The 26,423-nt window shown below is 48.5% G+C and overlaps 1 protein-coding gene across 2 annotated transcripts; it reads left to right on the top strand.

Annotated features, from left to right (window-relative positions):
- Positions 1-357: 357 nt before the first annotated feature.
- LOC121284288 (rho-related GTP-binding protein RhoG) lies at positions 358-24,522 on the top strand. Of its 2 annotated transcripts, none has more exons than XM_041199642.1 (2): positions 358-438; positions 23,550-24,522. In XM_041199642.1, the coding sequence occupies exon 2, from the start codon at positions 23,588-23,590 to the stop codon at positions 24,161-24,163; it is 576 nt and encodes a 191-aa protein (XP_041055576.1). In that variant the 5' UTR covers positions 358-438; positions 23,550-23,587; the 3' UTR covers positions 24,164-24,522. The 2 variants fall into 2 exon arrangements, with proteins under 2 accessions (XP_041055576.1, XP_041055577.1); XM_041199643.1 differs by lacking the exon at positions 358-438 and adding an exon at positions 23,387-23,410.
- The last annotated feature ends 1,901 nt before the right edge of the window (positions 24,523-26,423 follow it).

Here is a 26,423-nt window from a genome sequence, read left to right as displayed (position 1 = left end):
TAAACTCGAGAGAATTTAATCCCAGTTTACTCAGCGGTGAGTTTAGAAGAATTAGAGGAATCTCACCCCCACCCCTACCCCCACCCCTACCCCTACCCCTACCCCTGACCAGCTCCATCCTCTGCTCATGGTCATCTCCTGGCCCACCTCCCACATTCTCTGGGATTAAGGATCTGGGATTAAAAGGGAGTGGGGTTGGGATGATCTGGGGAGGAGTTTCCTAGGTGATCTGGCCCCTCTTACACCCCCCCCCCCCCCCCCCCCCCCCCAAAAAGGGTAGAGCCTCCCCCCCACCCCCGGCTGCCAGTTGCCTCTTTAAGAGGTTTCTGGCTCTCTGCCACCGCCTGATGGGTGTCAGTAACGGAACTTCCTCTGAAGCGGGGCGGTCACTTCCTCGAATCTGTAACCGGAGTGAGAGGCGAGCGGAGGAGATGCGAGGTGAGTCTGACATTGCGCCGCTGCCGCAGCCGGCGTTAACCTGGCGGGCGGACGGAGGAGGGGGAGGGAGGGAGGGAGGGGCAGCGGGACCCGGGGGGCAACCAGAAACTTCACCCAAACTTTCCAAAAGTTTGTTTCCTTTTGTAAAAAAAAACTTTGAGCGGAGCCGCGGGAGCGGAGATTTGTTTTGGGGGGAGGGGGGGGGGGGCGGGAGCGGAGATTTGGGGGTGGGGGGGGTGCGCGGCGGAGGGGGGTTTCTGTCTGTGTCTGGGAATATGTCTGGGTCTCTGTCTGGGTGGGGTTTTGTCTGGGTCCTGGGCTCCCCCCCTCCTCCTCCCCTCCTCGATCGGACATTTTCAATCGATGCTCCTGGACTTTGGGGGGGGGGGGGGGGGGAATGAACAACAGAAACTGTTTCTGCCCTTTCACTTCCTCTCTCTCTCGTTCTTTCTTTCTCTCTGTCCCTCTTTCTCTCTCACTCTGCACCTCTCTCTCTCTCTCTCTTTCTCACTCTCACTCTGTCTGTCTCTCTCTCTTTCTCACTGTCTCTCTCTCTGTCTCTCTTTCTCTCTCTGTCTCTTTCTCTCTCTGTCTCTTTCTCTCTCAGTCTCTCTTTCTCACTCTGTCTCTCTTTTTCTCTCTCTCTCTGTCTCTCTTTCTCACTGTCTCTCTTTCTCTCTCTTTCTCACTCTGTCTCTCTTTTTCTCTCTCTCTCTGTCTCTCTTTCTCACTGTCTCTCTTTCTCTCTCTTTCTCACTGTCCCTCTTTCTCTCTCTTTCTCACTGTCTCTCTTTCTCTCTCTTTCTCACTGTCTCTCTTTCTCTCTCTTTCTCACTCTGTCTCTCTCTCTCTCTCTCTTTCTCACTCTGTCTCTCTTTCTCTCTCTCTCTTTCTCACTCTGTCTCTCTTTCTCTCTCTTTCTCACCCTGTCTTTCTTTTTCTCTCTCTCTTTCTCACCCTGTCTCTCTTTCTCTCTCTCTCTCTCACCCTGTCTCTCTTTCTCACCCTGTCTCTCTTTCTCACCCTGTCTCTCTTTCTCACCCTGTCTCTCTTTCTCACCCTGTCTCTCTTTCTCACCCTGTCTCTCTTTCTCACCCTGTCTCTCTGTCTCTCTTTCTCTCACTCTGTCTCTCTGTCTCTCTCTCTCTCACTCTGTCTCTCTCTCTCTCACTCTCTCACTCTGTCTCTCTCTCTCTCACTCTGTCTCTCTCTCTCTCACTCTGTCTCTCTCTCTCTCACTCTGTCTCTCTGTCTCTCTTTCTCTCTTTCTCTCTCACTCTGTCTCTCTTTCTCTCTCACTGTCTCTCTTTCTCACTCTGTCTCTCTTTCTCTCTCTGTCTGTCTGTCTGTTAGTGCTCCCCCTTATCCTCACCAGGTTTGATTCTTGAGTTATTGTTGCTGCTGCTGTGTCTGTGTTGAGATGGGTGTGGGTCTGATTTGTGGAGCAGCCTCTGGACCTCCCTTTCCCCTGAGGAGCTGCTCACTCCTTGGAAACGCTGGGCAGTTTTTGTGCTTGGACTGTGTTGCTGCCAATTCACCCAGCACTGTGCACAAAACACAGAGAAAAACAAACATTCCTCACCCTCCAGAAAAAATCCAGGATCTTTTCCCTGAGTCCTCGGGGTGGGGGTCTTCAGTGTGTTGTATGTGTTTAGGAGATGTCACATTAGAAAGGAAATGTACTGCCTAACTGTTCTCAGTGACTGTGGACCGTGACAGACACTGTTCCGGGAGCAAAAGATGCCTTAAACCCAGAACAGAATTCCTCTGAGTGACAGGCCGGGAATGGAGGGGGAGTGGGGGTGGAGAGGTTGGAGGATGTGGTTGGAGGGGGGTGGGAGGATGGAGGGGGAGTGGGGGTGGAGAGGTTGGAGGATGGGGTTGGAGGGGGGTGGGAGGATGGAGGGGGAGTGGGGGTGGAAGGAGGGATGGGATTGGAGGGTGTGGGTAGGGGTTTGGAGGGGGTGGGGCAGGTGGTGTGGGGGGGGAATGGAAAGGAGTTTGGGAGGGGGATGGAGGGAGGGAGGTGGGGAGGAGGGAGGGGGAAGGGGAGGATGGATGGGGGGGGGGTGGGGAGGTGAGAAGATAAGAGAACCATCATTATTCATGTGTTGCGGGTGGGCATGGTTCGGGATGGTCCAGTGGGGTAATTCTGGAGAGGTTTGGGGTCAGGCTGGGAGGGGGGTGGACTCTGGAGTCAGTCCAGAGGGTCGGGGGGCGGGGGGGGGGGGTCTGGGGTCAGTCCACAGGGGGATGGGGTCAGTCCAGAGGTGGTGGGGTTTGGGGGGTCTGGGGAGAATTCGGAGGGGTTGGGGCCCCTCTCTTTGGGTAACTTGGGTACTCTGTGCCCACCGATCGCCTGGAGAGCTCTGGTGAGTGTTGGGTACAGTTGGCATAGAGCATCTGTCTGTCCGGACACCACAATAATGTCATTTTGCCTGTGTTTCTTTTTTGGTTAGACTCTGTGATTAAATTGCTGTTTTGTATCTGACCCCTACCCCACATTCAGTAATAGACTTCTGCCTGTGTCCTGACACCCACCAAATCCTGTTCCCCTATCACCCTTGTGCTCTTTGACCTACATTGACTCCCAGTCAGGCAGTGCCTCAAATTTAACATTTTCATCCTCATTTTCAAATCCCTCCATGACCTCACTCCCCTCCCTATCTTGTAACCTCCTCCAGCCCCAAAACCCGCCAGGATCATTGCCTTCACCAATTCTGGCCTCTGTAGCATCCCAATTTTAATCACTCTACCATTGGTGGCCGTGTTTGAGTTGCTTGGGCCTCAAGCTCAGGAATTCCCTCCCTAAACCTCTCCACCTCCCTACCTCACTTCCCTACTTTAAGATCTCCTTAAAATCTACCTCTTTGATCAAGATTTTGGCCACCTGACCTAATATTGCCTAATGTGGCTCAGTGTTGAATTTTGTTTTATAATGCTCCTGTGAAGTGCTTTGGGATGTTAAAGGTGCTATATAAATGAAAGTTATTACCTGCAAAAGGGAAGAGGAGGGTCAGTGTTGCTGGTAGGATCCTTCGGACAAGAGCAGTTGGGGACCCACCAAGAATCCATTCCATCGCAGCCCACAATGGGGCGAATGTGCCCTTTGACCCACTGCTTGACCCTGTCTCTGGAATTACTGCCAGGTTAACACTTGGAATATTTGTGGACTAATTAAGGAAAGCCAGCACTGATTTGCCAAGGGAAATCATGATTAACTAACTTGCCGAAGTTTTTAATGAGGTAACAGAGAGGGTTGATGAGGGTAATGCTGTTGATGTGGTGTACATGGGCTTCCGAAAGGCGTTTGATACAGTGCCACACAACAAACTTGTGAGGAAAAATTATATCTCGTGGAATAAAAGGGACAATAGCAACGTGGATACAGAATTGGCTGAGTGACAGGGAACAGAAAGTCATGGTCAATGGATATTTTTTGGGCTGGAGGAAGGTTTGTAGTGGAGTTCCCCAGGGGTCAGTGTTGGGACCCTTGCTTTTCCTGATACATATTAACGATCTAGATCTTGGTGTACAGGGTGCAAGTACAAAATATGCAGGTGATACGAAATTTGGAATCGTTGTGAACTGTGGGGAGGATAGTGTCGAACTTGAAAACAATATAAACAAGTTGGTGGGATAGGCAGTAGTCAAAATGTAGTGCAGAGAAATGTAAAGAGATTCACTTTGATAGGGAGAACATGGAGAGACAATATAAAGTAAAGGGTACAATTCTAAAGGGGGTGCAGGAGCAGAGGGAGCTGGGGGTATATGTGCATAAATTATTGAAGGTGGAAGGACAGGTTGAGAGAGCAGTTAATAAAGCATTCAGTATCCTGGGCTTTATTAATAGGGGCAGAGAGTACAAGAGCAAGGAGGTTATGTTGAACTTGTATATAACACTAGTTCTGCCTCAACTGGAGTATTGTGTCCAGTTCTGAGTGCCACACTTTAGGAAGGATGTGAAGGATTTAGAGAGTGTGCACAAAAGATTCACGAGAATAGTTCCACAGATGAGGAAATTTAGTTATGAAGATAGATTGGAGAAGTTCTACTGGAGAAGAGAAGACTGAGAGGAGATTTGACAGAGGTGTCAAAATCATGAGGGATCTGGCCAGATTAGAGAGGGAGAAACTGTTCCCATTGGTGGAAGGATTGAGAATGAGTTGTCACAGATTTAAGGTAATTGGTAAAAGAAGCAATGGAGACATGAGGAGAAACTTTTTCACACAGCGAGTGGTTAGGATCTGGAATGCGCTGCCTGAGAGTGTGGTGGAGGCAGGTTCAATCGAGGCTTTCAAAAGGGAATTAGACAGTTACCTGGAAAGGAAGAATATTCAGGGTTATGGGGAGAAGGCAGGGGGAGCGGGACAAAGTTAATTGCTCATTTGGAGAGCTGGTACAAACATGATGGGCTGAAGGGCCGTCTGTGCTGTAACCATTCTGTGACTGTACCTCCGCTGGAGTTGCTAGGTTTTCATTCGATGTTTGTAATGTGGTCTATCGCTTTCGAACTGCCGGTCAGCAGATTGAGGCATCTATGGCTGGTTTGTGGAATGTGAGGGGGAGGCAGGTTTGGAAGGGCAGGTTTCAGGCTGTGAATGAGCGACTGGCTGTCACTGTCTCTACCGATTGCAAAGACTGAGTGAGAGGCACCCAGAATATTAGAGGTTTTCTGGAGAGTAATGCCCCTGGCTCACTGGGCAGAACTCTCGCCCCCTGACTCTGAAGGTCATGGGTTTGATACCGACTCCAGAGACACGAGCACACAATATCAAAGCTGAAATTCCCAGTGCAGAGCTGAGGGAGCTCTGCGCTGTCGGAGGGTCAGTGCTGAGGGAGCGCCGTGCTGTCGGAGGGTCAGTGCTGAGGGAGCGCCGCGCTGTTGGAGGGTCAGTGCTGAGGGAGCGCCGCGCTGTCGGAGGGTCAGTCCTGAGGGAGCACCGCGCTGTCGGAGGGTCAGTGCTGAGGGAGCGCGGCGCTGTGGGAGGGTCAGTGCTGAGGGAGCGCGGCGCTGTGGGAGGGTCAGTGCTGAGGGAGCGCGGCGCTGTGGGAGGGTCAGTGCTGAGGGAGCGCGGCGCTGTGGGAGGGTCAGTGCTGAGGGAGCGCGGCGCTGTGGGAGGGTCAGTGCTGAGGGAGCGCGGCGCTGTGGGAGGGTCAGTGCTGAGGGAGCTCCGCGCTGTGGGAGGGTCAGTGCTGAGGGAGCGCGGCGCTGTGGGAGGGTCAGTGCTGAGGGAGCGCCGCACGTCAGAGGTGTCATCTTTGGAATTAAATATTAAAGTGAGGTCCCGTCTGCCCTTCGCAGATGGACATTTTGACTATTTTGAAGAACAGTTTCGGAGTTCTCCCCAGTATTCCTCAAGCAACATAACTAAATTCAGATTATCTGGGTCACTGTAACATTGTTATTTATGGGAGCTTGCTGTGCACAAATTGGCTGCTGTGTTTCCTGCAATACGACAGTGGCTACACCTCAGAAGAGCTTCATTGGCTGTAAAGCATTTTGAGACATCCTGAGGTTGTGAAAGGCTCTATAGAAATGTAATTGTGTCTTTTCTTTTGGAGTAAATTTGGTTTTGAAATGTGGTGTTTAACGGTGATGTTGACCTACAGTTTACTGTTGGTGTGAGCCGGGTACAGGTCTTATCCACATTTGCACTCCTTTGTGGCCAAATCTTGGAGTTTGAGATAAGGTGTCAGGAAGAGCGATGTTTGTTGCCGTTGACTGCAGCAGTGTTGGGCTGAGGGAAACATTTCACACGAACTGGATTAAAATTCAGAGTAACTTTCAGCTTGACGGACCTGCACTGTCGGAGTTCATGGACAAACCCCCCACCTCCATTCAACTGTGATCGAATCATCGAATGGTTGCAGCACAGAAAGATGCCGTTCGGCCCTAGTGTCTCTGCTTGCCCTCTGAAGAAGCAATTCACTTTGTCCCACTCCCCCTGCCTTCTCCTTGTAACCCTGCACACTCTTCCTTTCCAGATAACTGTCCAATTCCCTTTTGAAAGTTCGATTGAACCCGCCTTCCCCACACTCTCAGGCTGAGCATTCCAGATCCTAACCACTCGCTGGGGGGAAAAGTTTCTCCTCGTGTCTCCATTGCTTCTTTTGCCAATCACCTTAATTCTGTGCCCTCTCATTCTCAATCCCTCCAGCAATGGGAACAGTTTCTCCCTCTCTACTCTGTCCAGATCCCTCATGATTCTGAACACTTCTGTCAAATCTCCTCTCGGCCATCTCTTCCCCAAGGAAAACAGCCCCAACTTCTCCAATCTATCTCCATTACTGAAGTTCCTCATCCCTGGAACCATTCTCGTGAATCTTTTCTGCACTATTTCCAATGTTTCACATCCTTCCTAAAGTGTGGCACTCAGAACTGGACACAAAACTCCAGCTGAGGCTGAACTAGCGTCTTATATAAGTGCAACATAACCTCCTTGCTCTTGCACTCTATGCCCCAATGAGTAAAGTTCAGGATACTCTATTAACTACTATATTATACTTTATTAACTACTCTCTCAACCTGTCCTGCCACTTTGTGTTTTATGCACATATACCCCCAGGTCTCTCTGTTCCTGCACCCCCTTTAGGACTGTACCCTTTATTTTATATTGTCTCTCCATGTTCTTCCTACCAAAATGAATCAGTTCACACTTCTCTGTGTCAAATTTCATCTGCCACTGATCTGCCCACTCCACCAAGTGGTCTTTGTCCTTTTGAAGTTCTACGCTATCCTAGACCGTAAGACACAGGAGCAGAAATAGGCCATTTAGACCATTGAGTCCGCACAGTTTGCAATACTTGGAAATTTTGTATCATCTGCAAATTTTGAAATTGTGGCCTGTACACTAAGGTCTAGGCTATTAATATGTATCAGGAAGAGCAAGCTCGAAACACTGACCCCTGGGGAACTCCACTACAAACCTTCCTCCAGCCTGACAAACATCCATTAACCACTACTCTCTGTTTCCTGTCACTTGGCCAATTCCATATCCATGTTGCTACTGTCCCTTTTATTCCATGAGCTCTAACTTTGTTCACAAGTCTGTTATGTGGCACTTTATCAAACGCCCTTTGGAAGTCCAAGTACACCACATCAACAGCATTACCCATATCAACCCATCCTGTTACCTCTTCAAAAAACTCCACGTTAGATAAACACAATTTGTCCTTAACCAACCCCTGCTGACTTTCCTTAATTAGCCCGACTTTGCCCAAGCGACTGTTAATTTTGACCTGAAATTATTGTTTCTCAAAGCTTCCCCACCACCGATGTTCGGAGAGGGTCATTTCCCCTGCTCATTGGGCAGTGAGCTGGGATATTTGGCTGGGCCCGGGTTGCGGGGTAATGAAAGGTGAGCTGGAGGCGGTGGGGGGTGCGGGGGAGATGTGGGGAGGTTTGGGATCAGGAGAGGTCTCGATTGCTGCATGTCAAGCCCACAGCCAACCTGCTGATCAGGCCTCCTGTTCTCCTTTTTTCCCTCCGTGTTCTCGCCTTCTGTCAGTGAGGAAGCTCGAACGGAATTGCTGGGGTGTTTGGAAACCTTTTCAACATTGAGATTCCGACATCTCGCTGGGTGAAGAAATCAGGCCGGAGCATGTGCTGAGAGTCAGAGGTTGCTCAACTCCACCACTGAGAATTGACACTCCCCCAACCAGCCATTCACCCCCCCCCCCCCACCACCGACCCTGTTCCTGACAGACTCTCTGCCCACCCTCACTCTGTCATGGCAGCTTGTCTCCTCACGTTCTGGACAAGGCCAGGGTTATTTACCCAGACCTTTGTCAACTGTGGCTCAGTGAGAAGTATTCGCGCCTCTGGGTCCGAGCTTGTGGGTTCAGGTCCCACTATAGGGACTTGAACATGTGGGCCAGGCTGACACTCTCACTGTCCGAGGGGCAGTGCTGAGGGAGTGGCGCACTGTCCGAGGGGCAGTGCTGAGGGAGTGGCGCACTGTCCGAGGGGCAGTGCTGAGGGAGTGGCGCACTGTCGGAGGGGCAGTGCTGAGGGAGTGGCGCACTGTCGGAGGGGCAGTGCTGAGGGAGTGGCGCACTGTCGGAGGGGCAGTGCTGAGGGAGTGGCGCACTGTCCGAGGGGCAGTGCTGAGGGAGTGGAGCACTGTCCGAGGGGCAGTGCTGAGGGAGTGGCGCACTGTCCGAGGGGCAGTGCTGAGGGAGTGGCGCACTGTCCGAGGGGCAGTGCTGAGGGAGTGGCGCACTGTCCGAGGGGCAGTGCTGAGGGAGTGGCGCACGGTCAGAGTGGCTGTCTTTATAAAATGTCAAATCAAGGCCCTATCTGCCCTTTCCAATGGGTATATAAGACCTTGTTGCCACTTTTTGAGCTGGAGACTTCTCCCCAGTGTCCTGGAGAAATATTTATTCCTTTACCGACATCACTGAAACAGATGATCTGGTCGTCATCACATTGCTGTTTGTGGGAGCTTGCTGTGCACAAATTGACTGTTGCATTTCCTACATTGCAAAAGAGGCCACACTTCAAAATACTTCATTCGCTGTAAAACATTTTGCGATGTTTTGAAAGGCGCTACACAAATGTATGTCTTTCCAATGCCATTAAAATCGGGGATGTACAAGAGATTAGAGTCACGAGTGTGGATATATTTGGGGGCTGTGGGGCTGGGAGGTATTACAGAGATAGGGAGGGGTGAGGCTATGGAGGGACTTGAAAACAAGGATGAGAAGTTTAGAATTGTGCTGTTGCTTGAGCAGCAGCCAGTGTAGGTCAGCGAGCACAGGGGTGATCGGGGAATGTGACTTGGTGGGAGTAAGGATGTGGGCAGCAGAGTTTTAGGTGAGTTCCGGTCTATGGAGGGTGGAATGTGAGAGACCGGCCAGGAGAAAGTTGGAACAAGCCAAATCTACAAAGGCATGAATGAAGGTTTCAGCAGCTGATGAGCTGAGGTAATAGTCAAGTTGTGTGATGATATGGAGATGGGAATAAATTGGTTTAATGATCCTCCCCATTAATGCCTGCGAGAGATGTGTACAATCCCTAGACAGTTCAGCACATGGCAATTACCCAGTATTTACAGCACAGAAACAAGCCATTCGGCCCATCTGTTCTGTGCCTCCCCCCAGCCCCCTATTTCTCTCACCCTATCGACATACCCTTCTATTCACATCTAGAGTACTGTGTACAGTTTTAGTCTCCTTATTTAAGCACGGATATAGATGTACTAGAAGCAGTTTGAAAACATTTAGAAGCGGGGAGACGGTAGCATAGTGGTCATGTCACTGGACATGTAATCCAGAGGCCTAGGCTAATGCTCTGGGGATGTGGGTTCAAACACATCTCACTACAGTTGGTGGAATTTAAATTTAATTAATAAAATTTGTAATATAAAACTAGTCTCAATAATGGTGGCCATGGAACCATTGTTGATTGTCATAAAAACCCATCTGGTTCACTAACGCCCTTTAGGGAAGGAAATCTGCCATCCTTACCCGGTCTGGCCTACGTGTGACTCCAGACCCACAGCAATGTGGGTTGATCCTTAACTGCCCTCTGAAATGCCCCGAGCAAGCCACTCAAGTTCAAGGTCATTTAGGGATGGGATGGGCAGGGCCAATGAATATTTTGAAGGCAGAGGTAGATAGATTCTTGTCTAAGGCAGAATGTGGAGTTGAGGCTACAGTCAGAGCGGTCATGACCTTATTGAATGGTGCAGCAGACTCGAGGGGTCTGCTTCTAACACACATTCCTTTCTGCCTCATGTGTTTATCTCACTTCCTGGGGTAATGGGTTGTGGAACCAATTAGGGGTAGAGCTATTTGAGATCTAGTATTGTGTAATGAAGCAGGGCTAATTAATAATCTCAAAGAAAAGATCCAGTGGGAAATAGTGAACATATACCATTGAATTCCATATTAAGTTTGCAAGTGACATACTCTAGTCCAAAATGGGGATCTTAAACTTAAACAAAGGTACATTACATAGGTCTGAGGGGAGAACTGGCTAAGATTAATTGGGTCAATAGACTAAAAGGTATGGAGGTAAATGAACAATGGGGAATATTTATGGCAACAATTCAGTGTTCAACAAAAGACATTCCATTGAAAAACAAAACTCAGCAAGAAAGGCCTGTGGTTTACTAAGGAGATTAAGGATAGTATTAGATTGAAAGAAGGGGCTTATAATGTTGCAAAGAGTGTTTGAGGATTGGGAGTGTTTTAGAAACCAGCAAAGGGCCACCAAAAAGTTGATAAACAGGGAAGAATTAGAATGTGAGGGTAAACTAGCTAGAAATATAAAAAAATCAGATTGTAAGAGCTTTTATAAGATTATGGAAGGAAGAATAGTTAAAGTAAACATTCAGCCCTTAGTGATACCGAAGGAGAAATTATCATGGGGAATGAAGAAATGGCAAAGGCATTGCACAAATATTTTGTGTCTGTCTTCACCGGAGAAGGCACCAGTTCCATACCAGAAACAGACAGTAACCGAGGGGCTAATAAAAGTGAGGAAATTAGAATAATATCAGCAGAGAAAAAGTATTGGTGCAACTTAAGGGACTAAAATCTGACCAATCCCCAGGGCTTGCTAGCACACACCCTAGTGTCCTGAAAGAGAGAGCTGCAGGGATAGTGGATGCATGGGCTGTGATTTTCCCAAATATTTCCGAGATTCTAAACCGTCTCAACAGATCTGAAGTTAACAAATATAAAACCGCTATTCAGGAAAGGGAGTGAGAAGAGAGGAACTGCAGGCCAGTCAGCCTGACTTCAGTTGTTGGGAAAATGCTGGAATCTATTATTAAGGAAGTTTTAACAATGCACTTAGCAAAGCATAGCATAGACAGAGTCGACGTGGTTTTACAAAAGGGAAATCACGGTTGACAAATTTATTGAGGATGTTTCTAGCAGGGTGGGTAGCTAAAGGGGAACCAGTAGATGTAGTATACTGGGATTTCCAAAAGGCACTTGATAAGGTGCTATACAAAAGGTAAATAGGCAAGGTACAGGCTCAAGGAGTTGGTGGTGATATATTAACATTGATAGAGGATTGGTTAACAGACAGGAAACACAGAGTGGGGATAAATGGGGCATTTTTAAGTTGCAGGCTGTGACTAGCGGAGTGTCACAAGGATCAGTGCTGGGACCTCAGCTATTTATAATTTATATTAATGACTTCAACAAAGAGACAGAGTAATGTATCTAAATGTACTGATAATACAAAGCTAGGTGGGAAAGGATGCTGTGGGGAGGACACCGAGAGGCTGCAAGGAGATATAAACAGGGTTTGGTGAGCGGACAACGAGATGGCAGATGGAGTGTAACGTAGGGAAATGTAAAGTTATTCACTTTGGTTGTAGGAATAGACAGGAGGAATATCTTTTAAAAGGTGTGAAATTTATAAGTGCTGATGTTCAAAGAGACTTTTGTGTTCCTTGTACAAGTACAGCAAAAGTTAGTTCACATGTGCAACAAGCAATTAGAAAGGCAAATGACATGTTGGCCTTTATTGCGAGAGAATGGGAGTACAGGAATAAAGACGTTTTGCTACAGTTGTACAGGGTTTTGGTGAGACTACATCTGGAAAGCTGTGGTAAAAGCAAAATAACTGCGGATGCTGGAAATCTGAAACAAAAACAGAAAATGCTGGAAAAGCGCAGCAGGTCTGACGACATCTGTGGGGAGAGGAACAGAGTTAACGTTTCCAGTTCGTATGACTCTTCTACAGAGCTGAAGAGAAGTGGAAATGTGATGAAATGTATCCTGTTTAAGGGGGGGTGGAGCAGGTGAGGCTGGATAGGCCAGCAATAGGTGGGGGCAAAGGAGAGATGGACAAAGATATCATGAACAAAAGGACAAAGGGGTTGTTAATGGTGGTGGTGAGGGCTAAATGAGGTGCTGATAGTGGCGTTGAGGTAAGAAAGCAGAATGTGATAATAGCAGGACAAGGGTAAGCACTCTGAAAAGAACAACATGAACGAATGACAGATGGTCCTTGGGGTGGGGGTGGGGGAAGGGACGGTGGTGGGCAACAAAAAGATAGAAAATGGGATAGAAAGGGGGATGAAAAGGGGGATAAAACCATGGATAAATGAATAAGGATAAGTGGATAAAAATAAAAATGAATGGATAACAAAGGGGGTTAGGATAGAGGAAAGATTTCATGGTCTGAACTTGTTGAACTCCAGTCCAGAAGGCTGGGTTCATGTACCTATGGTTGTGGATGCTCCAGCACTGAATGCATTTAAGGCTGGGGTTGGGGTTGACAGATTTTTGGAGTCTCAGAAAATTAAGGGATATGAGGAGCAGGCAGGAAAGTGGAGTTGAAGCCCGAGATGGGCCATGATTGTGTTGAACGTCAGAGCAGGCTCGATGGGCCCCGTCGTCTATTCCTGCTCCTGTTTCTTGTGTTTTTATGTTCCTTTGAAATATATCTGCCAGTCACTTCAACCACTCCCTGTGGTAACCGGTTTCACATTCTCACCACTCAGATTGTCAGGATTTCCGAAACTCAGCTTACACCCAGGTTTGGCTCAGTCACAGGGCTCGTGCCTAAACCAAACCACGAAGAAACCCAAAACAGGAACAACGGTTTGTTCTGTTTGCTCCTGGTGGTTTAGGAATGCCACCATGCAAGGTGGCAGTCAACCCAAATTAGGAACCTGGGATATCTGACAGGAAGACTTCTATCTATATGGTGGCCTTTGCAACCTCAGTCCCCCTCAGAGGCCACTCAGCCTGTGAGGTACGTGTGCAGTACAGTCACTGTTGTAATGTAGGAGAAACAGCAGCCAGTCTGCACACAGCAAGATCCAGCAAACAGCAACCTGATAATGCCCAGATCAACTTTTTATTTTAGGAATGATAATAAGAGGGAGAAATATTGGCCAGAACACCAAGACAATTCCCCCTGCTCCTCTTTGAAATAGTGGGCATGAGATCTTTTACGTCCACCTGAGAGAGCAGAGAGACCCTCAGTTTGGCTCCTCGTTAGAAAGACAGCATCTCCGACAGCGCGGCGCTCCCTCGGCGCTGACCCTCCGACAGCGCGGCGCTCCCTCGGCGCTCGACCGCGCGGCGCTGACCCTCCTACCGCGCGGCGCTCCCTCGGCACTGCTCTGGGTGGGGCCTCAAACTCCAAGCCTGACTTATAGGCCTGAGTGTTGGCACCTGAGACAAGCCTTATTCCCTCATTAGCTGGCTACGTCCCTGAGGAAGTCTCCAGTCTCTTGCCGCAGTGTGATTCATACTGCAGCAGGTTTGCAGTTAAAATAATTAAAAAGACTTACTGAATATTGGTCTTTAACTTGTGGTCTGCGATAGAAAGGGGTGGAAATGATATTACAGTTTATATAAAGCTCTGGTTGGACCCCATCTGCAGTAATTGGGTTCAGTTCTGGGCCCTGCACCTCAGAGGAAGGATATATTGACCTTGAAGATGGATCAGTGCAGAATGATCCCAGGGCTAAGAGGATTCAAATTAAATTCATCACATTCCTACCTCTCTTTAGCTCTAAAAAAGAGTCATACAGACTCGAAACATTAACTTTGTTTTTCTCTCCAGAAAGGCTGCCAGACCTGCTGAGTTTTTCCAGCACTTTGTTTTTATTTCAGAATTCCAGCATCTGCAGTATTTTGCTTCTATTAAAATTGTGAGGACTGTTTGCCATAGACCAGGCCTGTATTCCCTTGAGATTAGAAGATTAAGGGGTGATCAAATCGAGATGTTTATGACGATTTAAACGACCTGATGGGGTCGATGGAGAGAAAGTATTTCCTCTGATGCGGGAGAGAGTCCAGAACAAGGGGGGCCAGAATCTTAAAATCCCAGCCAGGCTGTTCAGGAGGGGTGTCAGGAAGCGCTTCCTCACACAGAGAGGGGAGTGGAGATCTGGAACTCTCCTCCCCCGAAAAGCAGCAGAGGCTGGGGGATCGTTGGAAGTTTGAAAACTAAAGTTGATAGATTTTAACAAAAGCAAAATATTGCAGATCATGGAAATCTGAGATAAAAACAGGAAATGCTGGAAAAACTCAGCAGGTCTGGAGACACGTGTAGAGAGGGAGAAACAGAGTTAACATTTCAGGTCTGTGATCTTTAGATTCTGATGAAAGGTCACAGGCCTGAAACGTTAACTCTGTTTTCTCTCTTCACAGATGCTGCCAGACTTGCTTGATAGATTCCTATTGGTCAAGGGTATTAAGAGTTTATGCAGTCAGGGAGGGTAAATTGAGTTAAGATTCAGATCAGCCATGATCTCATTGAATGGTGGAACATGTTTGAGGGGCTGAAAGGCCTCCTCCTGTTACTGTATGATTCTGCCCCAACTCGTTCACAGTACGGCCTACACAGCCCAGTGAGACATCGGGGTTTTTCCCTTCACTTAACTGACACGATACTTGAGTGAGTAAATGGGTCTTTCCCCCCCCACCCCGAAGCCATTTCTTAAGCTGTGTTTTGGAATAAGATGATGAGACAGAATCTGATCGTCCGCGGTTACTGAATGTGACAGAAACCAGGATACGTCAATGGAGACTCAGATGGGTTAGAACGTTGTGATGAAACACTCGATGTGACGCAATTGCTATCCAGCTGCTGAGGTCCAGAAACTTCTGTGAGAAGCGTGTGGGTGCTGAGGCTGGATTCTCAAAAAGGAAATCTGCTGTCCTTACCCGGTCTGGCCTACATGTGACTCCAGACCCACAGCAATGTGACTGACTCTGAATTGCCCTCTGAAATGGCCGAGCAATACACTCAGTTCAAGAGGCAATTAGGGTTGCATAAGAACATAAATAGGAGCAGGATTAGGCCATTCGGCCCCTCAAGCCTGCCCCGCCATTCAATAAGATCATGGCTGATCTGCCCCAGGCCTCAACTGCTCTTTCGTGCCAGCTCCTCATAGCCCTGAACTCCCCAGTATTTTAAAAATCTATCCACCTCCTCTTTAAATACTTCCAGTGATCTGGCCCCCACAACTCTCTGGGGTAGAGAATTCCAGACATTTACTACCCTGTGAGAAGAAATTCCTTCGCATCTCAGTTTTAAATAAGTGTCCCCTTATTCTGTAACTATGTCCCCTAGTTTGAGATTCCCCCACTAGTGGAGACATCTTTTCAACATCCACCCAGTCAAGCCCCCTTAGAATCTCGTACGTTTCAATAAGATCATCCCTCATTCTTCTAAACTCCAATGAATAAAGACCTAACCTGTTTAGCTGTTCTTGATAAGTCAACCCCCTTCGTCCCAGGAAGCAGCCGAGTGAATCTCTTTTGAACTGCCTCCAATGCCAGTATATCCTTTCCTAAATACGGGGACCAAAACTGTACACAGTACTCCAGGTGCGGCCTCACCAACACCCTGTACAGTTGTAACAGGATTTCCCTATTTTTAAACTCCAATTCCCTAGCAATACAGACCAAAATTCCATTTACCTTCTTAATTACTTGCTGCACCTGCATACTAACATTTTGTGTTCCATGCACAAGAACACCCAGATCCCTCTGTGCTGTATTTTTCTGGAGTCTCTCTCTATTTAAATAATAGTCTGCCCTTTGATTCTTCCTACCAAAGTGCATGACCTCACACTTTCCTACATTAAACTCCATCTGCCAAGTTTTTGCCCACTCACTCAACCTGTCTATATCCCCCTGTAAATTCCTTATGTCCTCATCACAACATGCTCTCCCACTTATTTTTATATCATCAGCAAATTTGGATACATTACACTCTGCCCCCTCCTTCAAGTCATTAATATAGATTGTAAATAATTGAGGCCCTAGGACTGATCCTTGTGGCACTCCACTAGTTACATCTTTCCAACCTGAAAAAGATCCATTAATCCCGACGCTCTGTCTTCTGTGTGTTAACTAATCCTCAATCCATGCTAATACATTATCCCCAATACCATGAGCTCCTTTCTTGTGCAATAACCTTTTATGTGGCACCTGATCAAATGCCTTCCGGAAATCCAAACACACTACATCTACCGGTTCCCCTTTATCAACTCTGCTTGTTATATTCTCAAAGAGCTCTAGCTAATTTGTCAAACATGATTTCCCTTTCGCAAAACCATGTTGACTCTGTTTGATTGTGTTAAGCTTTTCTAGATGTCCTGCTATTTCTTCCTTAGTAATGGACTCTAGCATTTTCCCAACAACAGATGTTAGGCTGACTGGCCTATAGTTTCCTGCTATTTATCTCCGTCCTTTCTTGAACAGGGGTGTCACATTAGTGGTTTTCCAATCCGCTGGGACCCTCCCAAAATCCAGTGAGTTCTGGAATATTTCGACCAATGCCTCCACTATCTCTGCAGCCACTTCCTTTAAAACCCTTCGATGCAGGTTATCAGGTCCTGGCGACTTGTCTGTCTTTAGTCCCATTCATTTGTCAAATACTTTGTCCTTCGTGATAGAGACTGTTACAAGATCTTTCCTCCCATTAGCTCCTTGCTTATCTGATATGGTTAGGATGTTTATAGTTCCTCCACTGTGAAGACCAATGCAAAATATTGGTTTAAATTATCTGCCATTTCCCTGTTCCTCGTTATCAATTCTCCGATAACCAAGAGTGCCACGCTCACTTTAGCCACTCTCTTTTTATATACCCACAGAAGCTCTTGCTGTTTGTTTTTATATTTCTTACCAATTTACTTTCATATTCAATTTTCTTCCTCTTTATTAGTTTCTTAGTCATTCGCTGCTGGTTCTTAAAAAATTCCCAATCCTCTGGCCGACCACTAGATTTCGCCACTTTGTATGCCTTAGTTTTTGATTAGATATTCTCCTTGACCTCCTTTGTTAACCACAGGTGGTTCATCTTTCTCACTGAGTCCTTTTTGATGAGGATAAATTTTTGCTGAGCTTTATGAAATATCTGCTTAAATATCTGTCACTACTCATCCACTGACCTTCCCCTTAGTCTATTTTCCCAGCCCGCTTTACACAACTCTTTCTTCATACTCCGTAATTGCTCTTATTTAAGTTGAGGACACTGGTTTGAGACCCGAGTTGCTCACCCTCAAACTGAATGTGAAATTCAACCATGTTGTGATCGCTACCCGCTAAGGGATCCTTAACTACGAGATCTCTTATTAATCCCACCTCATTACACATTACTAGATCTAAAATAGCCTGTCCCCAGGTGGTAGTTTCTGCAATGTATTGCTCTAAGAAACAATCCCTGATGCACTCTATAAATTCATCTTCCATTTTACCCCTGCCAATCTGATTTGTCCATTCAATATGCAGATTAAAATCACCCTTGACAATTGTAGCACCCTTCTTACACACCTCCATTATTTCCCAATTTATACTTTGTCCTACAGTGAGGCATATCTTCGGGGGGCCAATAGATGACTCCCACCCGTAATTCTTCCCCTTGCTATTACTTACTTCCACCCAAACTGATTCCACATCTCGATCTATTGCATCTATATCACTACTCACCACCGCACTGATACCTTCCTTTATTAACAAAGCTACCCCACCTCCTTTTCCTTTTGCCTATTTTTCCAGAACGTCAAAGACTCTTGAGTATTGAGTTCTCAGCCTTGGTCACCCTGTAACCACATCTCTGTAATAGCTATCAAGTCATATTCATTTATTTCTATTTGTGCTGTCAACTCATCTATCTTGCTACAAATGCTTACAAGTGCATTCAGATGAAGAGCTTTAAGCTTCAACTTTTTACCGTTATTACTCATTCTGGTTCTAATTCCTGCTGCACTCTTCTGCTTATTTTCTGCCCCTTCCTGTCACATTTTGATTATCGTTCGCCTCTTCACCAACCTACACCTCTGCTCTCTTGTTCCTTTTTCATTTTTAAAACTTCCCTTCAATTGAACCCTCACCCCCACTAATTAGTTTAAAGTCCTAACTACAACCCTAGATGTGCAATTCGCCAGGACACTGGTCCCAGCATGATTCAAATGAAACCTTTCCCAATGGAACAGCGCTCTCCTTCCCCAGTACTGGTGCCAGTGCCCCATAAATCATAACCCTTTTCTCCCATAACAATCTTTGAGCCACACATTTACCTCTCTAATCTTATTTACACTATACTAATTTGCACATGGCTCAGGTAGTCATCTGGAGATTATTACCTTTGTGGTTCTGCTTTAATTTAGCCCCGAGCTGCTCATAGTCCCTCAGCAGAGCCTCTTTCCTAGTCCTACTTATATCGTTGGAACCTACGTGGACCACGACAACTGGATCCTTCCCCTCCCACTCCAAGTTCCTCTCCAGCCCCAAAGAGATGTCTTTAACCTTGGCACCAAGTAGGCAACACAGCCTTCGGGACTCTGTCTTTGCTGCAGAGAACAGCATCTATTCCCCTAGCTATGCTATCCCCTATTACTACTACCTTTTGCTTTTCTCCCTGCACTTGAATAGTGCTCTGTACCACGGTGCTGTGGTCAGTTTGCTTATCCTCCCTATAGTCAGTGCCTTGTCCACACCGGGAGCAAGAACCTCTTACCCATTGGACAAGGGCACCAGTTGAGACTCATTCAAAGCTAAATTCTGGATCCCCATACCTGCCTTGCTCGCAGTCACACCCTCCTGTCCCTGAGCATGGACCAAATTTGATGTAATTAATCTAAGGGGTGTGACTGCCTCCTAAAACAGCGTCCAGGTAACTCTCCCTCTCCCTGATGTGTTGCAGTGTCCGAAGCTCGGACTCCAGCTCATCCACTCTGAGCGGAAGTTCCTGGAGCAGCCAACACTTGCTGCAGATGTGGTCATTGTGGATCACACCGGCGTCCACCAGCTCCCACTTACCCCAGCTGCAACTCATCACCTGCCCAGCCATCTCTACTCTCTATAATTCATTCATTTGGATGTTAGATCTCTCTAAACTCAGTACTTGCCAAGCAACAATATTGCACTTATCCAGCACTTTTCCAAGGTGCTTCAGAGGGGCATAATCAGACACTGGTTTTACATTGAGCCACCCAAGGTCATACAAACATGGAGCAGGAATAGGCCACTCGGCCCCTCAAACATGGAGCAGGAGTAGGCCACTTGGCCCCTCGAGCCTGCTCTGCCATTTAATAAGTTACTAGCAGTTCTGAATGTAACCTCTACCCCGCCTACCCCCGATAACCTTTCACCCCCTTGTTTATCAAGAGTCCATCCAACTCTGCCTTAAAAATATTCAAAGACTCTGCTTCCACCGCCTTTTGAGGAAGAGAGTTCCAAAGACTCACAACCCTCTGAGAGAAAAAATTTCTCCTCCTCTCTGCCTTGAGTGAGTGACCCCTTATGTTTAAAACAGTGACCCTTAGTTCTAGACTCTCCCACAAGGGGAAACATCCGCTCCACATCCCCCCTGTCAAGACCCCTCAGGGTCTTAAAGGTTTCAGTCATGTCACCTTTGCGCACTTTGGCAGCTCTTTTTTCCACTCACTGCTCCTGTATCAGGACCCTGCCCAGAGAGAGCCACTTCAATCTGCATTGCCCTCTAAGCTTCAAGTCAGGAAAGGAGATAATGAGCCGTGATCCTTCTTTCCTGTTTAATATCCTGCTGGAGCGCCTGTTCGCACCTGTGTGCGCGCGTGTGTGTGTGTGTGTGTGTGTGTGTGCGCGCATGCACATACCCTGTCATTGGGAAAATGTTGGAGTCTATTATAAAGGCTGTAATAGCAGAGTATTTAGAAATGCATCATATAATCACGCAGAGTCAGCATGAAGGGGAAATCATGCCTGACAAATTTATTAGAATCCTTTAAGGAGATAAAAAGTAGGATAGATAAAGGGGAACCAGTAGACGTAATATATTTGGATTTCCAAAAGGTATTTCATAAGGTACCACACATAAAGCTACTTAATAAGATAGGAGCCCGTGGGGTTGGAGGTTGTATATTAACATGGATAGGGGATTGGCTAACTAATAGAAGACAGGGAGTTGGGATAAGGGGGGGCATGCTTGAGAACAGTATATTCCACCTGCCAAGTTTTTGCCCACTCACTTAACCAGTCTTTATCTCTCTAGTTTCTCTATGTCATTCTCACCACTTGCCGTCACCCCTATTTTTGTGCCATCTGCAAACTTGGTGATAGTACACTCACTTCTCCCATCCGAGTCATTAATATATATTGTAAATAACTGTGGCCCTCCACTAGTTACAGGTTGCCATCCTGAAAATACCCCCTCTGAGGCCAGTATATCCTTCCTGAGGTGCAGGGCCCAGAACTGAACACGGTTACTGCAAATGGGAGTCTAAACAAAGCTTTAAATAACTGTAGCTTCATTTCCACCTGTTTGTAATCTAACCCCAATGAATCAACATTCCATTTGGCACAGGGGAACCTTTGCACAGTGTCCATACAGAGCAGGGATCAAACCATAGCCTGGTGCCCAGGTTAATGATCCTCCTCTCTACCTCTAAACCCCTTACGGCACTGAGTCTATCCAACTCGCAGTATCTGCTGCTTCTGCCTCGGACCCACTAAATCTGGGTCTCTGAGAACAGCGCTGACAGTCAGTGAGGCAGAGCAAGGAGCATTGAGTCAGGGAGGAGGCCTGGGGGATCAGTGCAAGGGGGATGCTTGAATGGAAACCCAGCCTGTTTTAAATGAAGCGTTGGTGTTCTGCACTAATTTGGCTTGGTTCCCAACCTGGCTGGGGGCAAAGTCCCAGAAGTGGGAGGTCAGCGAAATGTTGTGGTGTCAGCGTTGTGTAAACACACCCTTCACAGACTCAAGTGACTGCACCGACCGAGGATAGCACCAGAAACACTCTGTTTAAACAGCCCACTTCCTCAGCACTCTCCTTATCAGACTATCGGAATAAGCCTGGCCCTCCCATTCCCTCGGTGACATGAATAATTAACAAGTTATTATTGAAATGAGTCAGCCCAGCCCTTACTTTCACTTTAGTTAACCCGTGAGGTGCTGAATGGGGAGGACAGAGATAACTGGCATTTCTACAGCACCTTTCACAACCTCTGCATGCCTCACACTTTACAGCCGATAACGTAAACTGCAGCCAATCTGTGCACAGCAAGATCCCACAAAACAGCTATATGATCATGATCAGATCACCTGTTTCAGTGTTGGTGATTGAGGGACAAATGTTGACGAAGACACTGGGGAGAACTCCCTGCTCTTCGTCAAGATAGTGGCCATAACATCTTTTTGCATCCACCTGAGGGGACACAGAGTTTCAGTGTAACGTCTCATCGCAAAACCTCCCCTTCGACTGAACCTCTGACAGTGCAGCACTCCCTCAGTACTGACCCTCCGACAGTGCGGCACTCCCTCAGTACTGACCCCCTGACAGTGTGGCACTCCCTCAATACTGACCCTCTGACAGTGCAGCGCTCCTTCAGTACTGACCCTCTGACAGTGCAGCACTCCCTCAGTACTGACCCTCCGACAGTGCGGCACTCCCTCAGTACTGACCCCCTGACAGTGTGGCACTCCCTCAATACTGACCCTCTGACAGTGCAGCGCTCCTTCAGTACTGACCCTCTGACAGTGCGGCGCTCCCTCAGTACTGACCCTCTGACAGTGCGGCGCTCCCTCAGTACTGACCCTCTGACAGTGCGGCGCTCCCTCAGCACTGACCCTCTGACAGTGCGTCGCTCCCTCAGCACTGACCCTCTGACAGTGCGGCGCTCCCTCAGCACTGACCCTCTGACAGTGCGGCGCTTCCTCAGCACTGACCCTCTGACAGTGCGGCGCTCCCTCAGCACTGACCCTCTGACAGTGCGGCGCTCCCTCAGCACTGACCCTCTGACAGTGCGGCGCTCCCTCAGCACTGACCCTCTGACAGTGCGGCGCTCCCTCAGCACTGACCCTCTGACAGTGCGGCGCTCCCTCAGCACTGACCCTCTGACAGTGCGGCGCTCCCTCAGCACTGACCCTCTGACAGTGCGGCGCTCCCTCAGCACTGACCCTCTGACAGTGCGGCGCTCCCTCAGCACTGACCCTCTGACAGTGCGGCGCTCCCTCAGCACTGACCCTCTGACAGTGCGGCGCTCCCTCAGCACTGACCCTCTGACAGTGCGGCGCTCCCTCAGCACTGACCCTCTGACAGTGCGGCGCTCCCTCAGCACTGACCCTCTGACAGTGCGGCGCTCCCTCAGCACTGACCCTCTGACAGTGCGGCGCTCCCTCAGCACTGACCCTCTGACAGTGCGGCGCTCCCTCAGCACTGACCCTCTGACAGTGCGGCGCTCCCTCAGCACTGACCCTCTGACAGTGTGGCACACCCTCAGTACTGCACTGGGAGTGCCAGCCTAGATTTTATGCTTGCATCTCTCTTGTGATTTGAACCCTTGACTTTCAGACTCTATGAAAAGACAGCTACCCATAGGCCTTTCTGGGTTTCTGTGGGCTGGTATTCATTGCCTACCCCTGATTGTCCTTGAGAAGTTGATGGTGAAGCAGCCTCTTGAATACAACTGAGTGTCTTGCTCGGCCATTCCAGAGGGCAGTTAAGAGTCAACCACATTGCTGTGGGTCTGGAGTCACATGTAGGCCAGACCAGGAGGGACAGCAGATTTGCTTCCCTAAAGGGGATTAGTGACCCAGATGGGTTTTTTGCAACAATCCGGTAAGAACATAGGAACAGAATTTTAGACTCTGCCCCCTAGTCCTAGACTCCCCAGCCAGCAGAAGCAGATTCTCTCTCTCTAACCTACCTGTTGCCCTTTAAAATCCTGAAAACTTTGATGAAAGCAGCTCTTAAGCTTCTAACTTCCACAGAATACAGCCCTGTTTCTCTTTGTGGTTTTACCCCTTCAGAGTCCGGGTATCCTTCTGGGAAACCCACACTGCACTCCCTCCAAAGCCGATCCAGTCCTGTCCAAAATCTTCCTGGCTGCGCTTGACAGATACCGGGCTTTTTACTTCCGGTTTATTTAAATTTGTCTGGCTGCGGTGGTGGCATTTGGACTCGTGTCTCTAGAGTGTTACCTCAGGCCTCTGAATTACTATTCCAGAAACATTACCACCTTACTACTGGCCCCTTGGGCAAACGGGTATCTTCCAGGTGAGTGTGGCCGCTCGGTTATCTGGGTTTGGAGTGTTGTAAGGAGTTGCCTGAAGGATCAGCCCAGCGGGGGTGGAGTGGGTGAGGGGAAGACAGTGTGTTCGTCAATTCTTGATCGTTTGGATGTTTCTTTTTGCAGGTTGCTGACAGTGAGAAGCTGATAACTGTGGCCCAGGGATGCAGAGCATTAAGTGTGTTGTGGTGGGAGATGGGGCAGTTGGAAAGACCTGCCTATTGATCTGTTACACCACCAATGCCTTTCCCAAAGAATACATCCCGACCGTCTTCGACAACTACAGCGCGCAGATCACGGTGGACTGTCGGACAGTTAGTCTGAACCTTTGGGACACTGCGGGTCAGGAGGAGTACGACAGACTCAGGACTTTGTCCTACCCCCAAACCAATGTCTTCATCATCTGCTTCTCCATAGCCAGCCCCCCCTCGTACGAGAATGTCCGTCACAAGTGGCACCCCGAGGTGACCCACCACTGCCCGGACGTGCCCATGCTCCTGGTGGGCACCAAGAAGGACCTGCGGAGCGACCCAGAAACCATCAAAAAGCTGAAGGAGCAGAGCCTGGCACCCATCACACAGCATCAGGGGAACGGGCTGGCCAAGCAGATCCAGGCCGTGAAGTACATGGAGTGCTCGGCACTCAACCAGGAAGGAATTAAAGAGGTGTTCGCTGAGGCAGTGAGAGCTGTCATTAACCCAGCCCCAGTGAAAAGCAGAAAGTCCTGCGTACTCTTGTGAGGAAGGCTCCCCGTTTTGCACTCCCCTGCCCACCCTCTTCCCCCAACACCCCCCCACCCCCCCACCACTTCGATCTGTAGCACAGTCCGGGCATTGCGATCTCGGTCCCATCTCCAGTTTGTGATTCTGGAAAGTCACCAACGCTTCTTCCAACTTGAGGAGGATCAGTCAGATTGATGTCAACAGTTGGACTGGTTCCCATTTTTCCGCTTCCTCGCCTTTCCTCCCTCCTCGCCCTCCCTCCCTCAAACATCCAGGAAACACCCTCTCCAAAAAAAAAAAATAACGGCTGAGTATTTTGCGATGAGTTTGGGAGTGTGGGGAGGGGTACTTATTGCAGTCCTTGGCAGGAAAACTAGCATCATTCCTGTTGGCTCACCAAGCCCTTTCCTCACTTCGCTGAGTGGGGTCCCTGTAGACGGATTAACCCAGTTCATCCTTGGACTCTCCCTCCCCAGACACTCATCCGAGCAGAGTTCAATCGGACATTGTCTGACAGCTCTGAAGAAGAGTCATGCGGACTGGAAACGTTAGCTCTGCCTCTCTCTCCACAGAGGCTGCCAGACCTGCTGAGATTTCCCCAGCATTTTCTGTTTTTATTTCAGGCATGGTCCATATTCCTGTCTCCTGGAATGACACGTTGATGAGGGATTGTCCACATCTCCTACTGGGTTACAAGGAGCACCTTTAGCCGCAGTAAAAGCAGAAAACGCTGGAAAACCTCAGCAGGTCCGGCAGCTTCGGTGGAGAGAGAAAGAGTTAACTTTTCGAGTCCGTGCGGCTCTCCTTCCGAATCTTTAGTCATAGTCTCGGCCTATCTGCTCCCTGCCGCACTCTCGCTTTCCGGCAAGTTAGTTGTCAGCAGTGCCCAGATGTGCAACCTGCTGTTTTTGCTTCTGTGGTGGAGCCATGGTTAGGGGGTGAAGAGAGGGAGGCAGGAGGGTGAAAAGCTGGCTTCCCTCTCCTCACCTTTCACAGATCCACAGGTCCTCCTGAGTCCAGATCACAAGTTGTTTTTTATTCATTCATGGGATGTGGGTGTCGCTGACAAGGCCAACATTTGTTGCCCCATCCCTAACTGCCCTTGAACTGAGTGGCTTGCTCGGCCATTTCAGGGGGCAGTTAAGAGTCAACCACGTTGCTGTGGGTCTGGAGTCACGTGTAGGCCAGACCGGGTAAGGATGGCAGATTTCCTTCCCTAAAGGGCATTAGTGACCCAGGTGGAGTTATACGACAATCAGCAATGGTTTCATGGTCATCATTACTGAGACTAGCTTTTCAATTCCAGATTATTCTGTTTTAAATTCCAACAGCTGCCGTGATGGAACTTGAACCCATGTCCCCAGAGCATTGGCCTGAGCCTCTAGGTTACTAGCCCAGCGACATTACCACTAGGTCACCCTCTTTTCCCATCCCCCACACTCCCATCCCCCCACCTCCCCCACCTCCTCTCCCTCCCCCCCCTCCTCCCGATAAAGGTTTGAGCAGATCAGGAATATTGGGAGGTCTCATCAGAACACTTTAATGCCTTTCTTGCCCAACCAGAATAGACCCTGAACATGAGTGTGAGAGGGGTTTTTAAATGCTTTGGTTTTGGACTGATTTGACTTTGTTAACGCTCATGGAGTGAACTCACACTTGCTATGTGACTCACTAACTGTGACTCTCGGCACAGGTTACAGAAGGTCCTTGAGCTACAAGTTCAATAATCCCATTCTCTCTGTCTCACTAACAACAAACAGCTGCAAAACCCCCAAGAAATCCATCCATTGAACTCGAAAGGATTAACTCGGCTGGAGAGGCTGACCATTCAGGGTTCAAAATTCTTACAGGGCTCGACACTGTAGGTGCAGGGAGGACATTTCCCCTGGTTTGGGGAGTGGGGGGGTCCAGCACCCGGGGACACGGTCTCAGAACAAGGGGCAGGCCATTTAGGACTGAGATGAGGAGGAATCTTCTTCACTCAGAGGGTGATGAAGCTTTGGAATTCTCCACCTCAGAGAGCCATGGAGGCTCGGTCACTGAGTATGCTCAAGACAGAAATCGATAGATTTCTAGATACCAATGACATCGAGGGAAGATGGCATTGAGGTAGTTAAATGATCTAGTCGAATGGCGGAGCAGGTTCGAGGGGCCGAATGGCCTACTCCTGCTCCTATGTTCCTAAGACAGGATCAGGTCCTGTTGGGACGCCACTACCCCTAAAGGCAAACCAGTCTCTGCGAAAACAGGGAGGTGGGAGTACAGCCTAGGAGACCCC

Source organism: Carcharodon carcharias, chromosome 11 (genome assembly GCF_017639515.1).
Source record: "Carcharodon carcharias isolate sCarCar2 chromosome 11, sCarCar2.pri, whole genome shotgun sequence".
Taxonomy (NCBI): Eukaryota; Metazoa; Chordata; class Chondrichthyes; order Lamniformes; family Lamnidae; genus Carcharodon; species Carcharodon carcharias.
This window is presented reverse-complemented; position numbering and strand designations above follow the sequence as displayed.